The sequence below is a fragment of the Priapulus caudatus genome, unplaced genomic scaffold, assembly GCF_000485595.1.
Source record: "Priapulus caudatus unplaced genomic scaffold, Priapulus_caudatus-5.0.1 Scaffold2238, whole genome shotgun sequence".
In the NCBI taxonomy this organism is placed as follows: domain Eukaryota; kingdom Metazoa; phylum Priapulida; class Priapulimorpha; order Priapulimorphida; family Priapulidae; genus Priapulus; species Priapulus caudatus.
The window spans coordinates 18,696-21,842 of record NW_014579299.1 but is presented as its reverse complement, the minus strand read 5'-3'; the positions used below and the strand labels follow the sequence as shown (position 1 = coordinate 21,842).

At 46.5% G+C, this 3,147-nt stretch overlaps 1 protein-coding gene across 1 annotated transcript; it reads right to left on the bottom strand.

Moving 5' to 3' along the window:
* Positions 1-2,672: 2,672 nt before the first annotated feature.
* LOC106818432 (keratin-associated protein 4-4-like) lies at positions 2,673-3,143 on the bottom strand (the record flags this gene model as incomplete). Its single annotated transcript, XM_014823143.1, has 1 exon — positions 2,673-3,143. A coding segment is annotated over one exon (471 nt), but the record flags the coding sequence as incomplete, so codon positions are not given.
* Positions 3,144-3,147: the final 4 nt, after the last annotated feature.

Sequence of the window (3,147 nt, the reverse complement as noted above, 5' to 3'; positions counted from 1 at the left end):
CCATCCATCCATCCATTCAATCCATTCTATCCACTCCATCCATCCATCCATCCATCCATCCATCCATCCATCCATCCATCTGTCTATCCATGCAACATCCATCCATACCATCTATCTCCATCCATCCATCCATCCATCCATCGCATCCATCCATCCCCATCATCCATCCATCCATCCATTCCATCCATCCATCCATCCATCCATTCCTTCATCCATCCATCCTTTCATCCATTCCGTCCGTCATCTGTGCGTGCGTTCGTGCCGTCGCCTGCCCTGCTTTGTCCCCATCAATACACCAAATGTATAGATCACCGTGTATGCAGCGTATGACATACGATATGCAAATCTGTCGTCGTTGTATCGCGTGGCAAATTAATTTAGTGTTGCTTTGTCTATTGTGAACCCAGCCGACACCGGTAATGTATCAAATGTCTGTCACTACAATTGCCGGTCCGTTTGTTTCTCCATCGCAATTGCACAATTATTGCAACACTTCTGTAGCTTGTTAGTGAGGGTGGGGTATTGGTGGGGGGTGTTGGGGGAGGAGGGGTGCAGCAACAATTAATCAACCACTTCTGTAGCTGTTAGTGAGGGTGGGATGGTGGTGGGGGTTGTGAAGGAGGGGGAGGGGGAGTGCAGCAGTAATAGGTTATCCTGTGTGAATGCGTTGCTACTGCTGCTGTTGCTGCCGCTGCTACTGCTCCTGCTCCTGCCGCCGCCGCCGCCGTCGCCACTGCTGCTGCTTCCGCCGCTGATGCTGTTGTTGTTGCTGCTGCTGCTAGTGCTGCTGCTGCTACTGCTGCTACTGCTGCTGCTGCGGCTGCTGCTGCTGCTACTGCTGTTGCTGCTGCTGCTGCTGCGGCTGCTGCTGCTGCTGCTGCTGTTGCTACTGCTGCTGTTGCTGCTGCTGATACTGCTGCTGCTGCTGCTACTACTGCTGACATACGCACCAGGGAATCACGGACCAGAGGCGTGTGCGTTTATGGATCTCATATGATTAATTGGCGTGCAGCGTGTATATTAGTACTGATTCCATCACTAAACAGAACGATTTTATCAAATATGTGCCTATGAATGTAGAATGCACCGTAGCTGTTATCGGCTTTTCCGGATAGCAATATTAGCGGGTATTTAGCCCGGGATGGCGTGTATATAAACTGCGAAAAGTTAGCGTGCGCTTGGCCCGGACTGGTTTGATGTAGAAATCAAATTTGCAGTCTGTACGGGGTATTAGTTACGTATAGAGAGATTAAAATGCTACATTATTATGTGTAAAATCTACACGCATTACGTTTCACGAAGAGACAGCGATAAGTCTATAACAAATACGCGCCATTACATTTATTAAATTTTTGTGGCATAGACCGTGAGAACGATTAGAATGCCCAGGAAACTGGACTCGATAGCGGCGAGGGAGCGCGCGCACACTATATGCGCGGTATTAAATAAATATCCATGATTTGTGTAGTAGAGCGGCAATGCGTCTGTTACAGCAAATCAGCCAAGATAACTTCACTTTAATTAATCTATATTTTTTCTCAAAAGACATCATGCCCCATAGAGAAAGAGAGGCAGACAGAGCGAGAGAGATAGATAGAGAGAGAGAGAGAGAGAGAGAGAGAGAGAGAGAGAGAGAGAGAGAGAGAGAGAGAGAGCGAGAGAGAGCGAGAGAGAGAGAGAGAGAGAATAGAGAGAGAACGCGCGACAATTGACAATATCGTATATATAATTACGTGGGATTTCTGTGTAATCTCCATCAAATGAGTTTGATCCCCCTTCCCTCCCGCGCGCGGTAGACACACACATATATATATATCGGATTATAGATTATAGATTATAGATTTTTACGTTGTGCGGCGGTGAATGGATAACGTTTATGTATATATATATATATATAGGCTTCAGCAAAGAGACAGAGTTCTCTATGTTTCATACGTATACAATCATACATGCAGACTGAGCCAAATATGATAGCCGCCGAGAGAGGGAGAGAGAGTGTGTAGTCGATGGACTTTTGAGACTTTATCGAAAAGAACGAAGTTCTTAGCGTTTCGTACGTACTAGTATGCGCGCAGACGGAGAGATATACGCCTGCCAGTGCGCCAATACGAGTAGCCATGCGGTTTTATACAGATTTCTGCTTCAAGTGCAAAGAAACGAACATTTACCGGGTGAATTCAACAGGAAGGTCTAAATTGAAAATAGCAGAACGTTTTCTCTTTTCTCTCGTGTAGAAACGTGCACACTCTAACGCAAGCCGCACGCCCCACATCCGTCTGTATACTTACACACACACACACACACTCACACACACGTCTCGTGTTCTGCTAAATATTTTCGCATACGTCACGGCACCTTCTGTCTTACATTTCTTCGCTTATTATCCATCGATAAATCCACACGTAAAATTGTGAAAATATATCACAGCACAACATGGCGTCGTTGATCCGTAACTTCATCGCTAATACAAGGTAAATATTGATGGAGGGGTCATTCTAGTCCGGGGGGAGGGACGGAGGGAGAGAGGGAGTGGTAGGCCGCAGTGAGTTAGCGTTATACTGCGTCGCAGTATTGAATCGCACTTCTCTACACTTGTTTTCACAAGTGCGAGATCAATTATTGTGCGAGTGGGAAGAGGAAAATTTTTAGAGGCGTACTCGGTAACTAGACATCTACGGCTGCGTTGTAGGTCTCTTACAGTACTCAGTCTTGCAGTACTCAGTCTTACAGTACTCAGTCTTGCAGTACTCAGTCTTGCAGTACTCAGTCTTGCAGTACTCAGTCTTGCAGTACTCAGTCTTGCAGTACTCGGTCTTGCAGTACTCAGTCTTGCAGTACTCAGTCTTGCAGTACTCAGTCTTGCAGTACTCAGTCTTGCAGTACCCAGTCTTGCAGTACTCAGTCTTGCAATACTCAGTCTTGCAGTACTCAGACTTGCAGTACTCAGTCTTGCAGTACCAAGTCTTGCAGTATTCAGTCTTGCAGTACTCAGTCTTCAAGTACCCAGTCTTGCAGTACTCGGTCTTGCAGTACTCAGTCTTGCAGTACCCAGTCTTGCAGTACTCAGTCTTGCAGTACTCAGTCTTGCAGTACCCAGTCTTGCAGTACTCAGTCTTGCAATACTCAGTCTTGCAGTACTCAGACTTG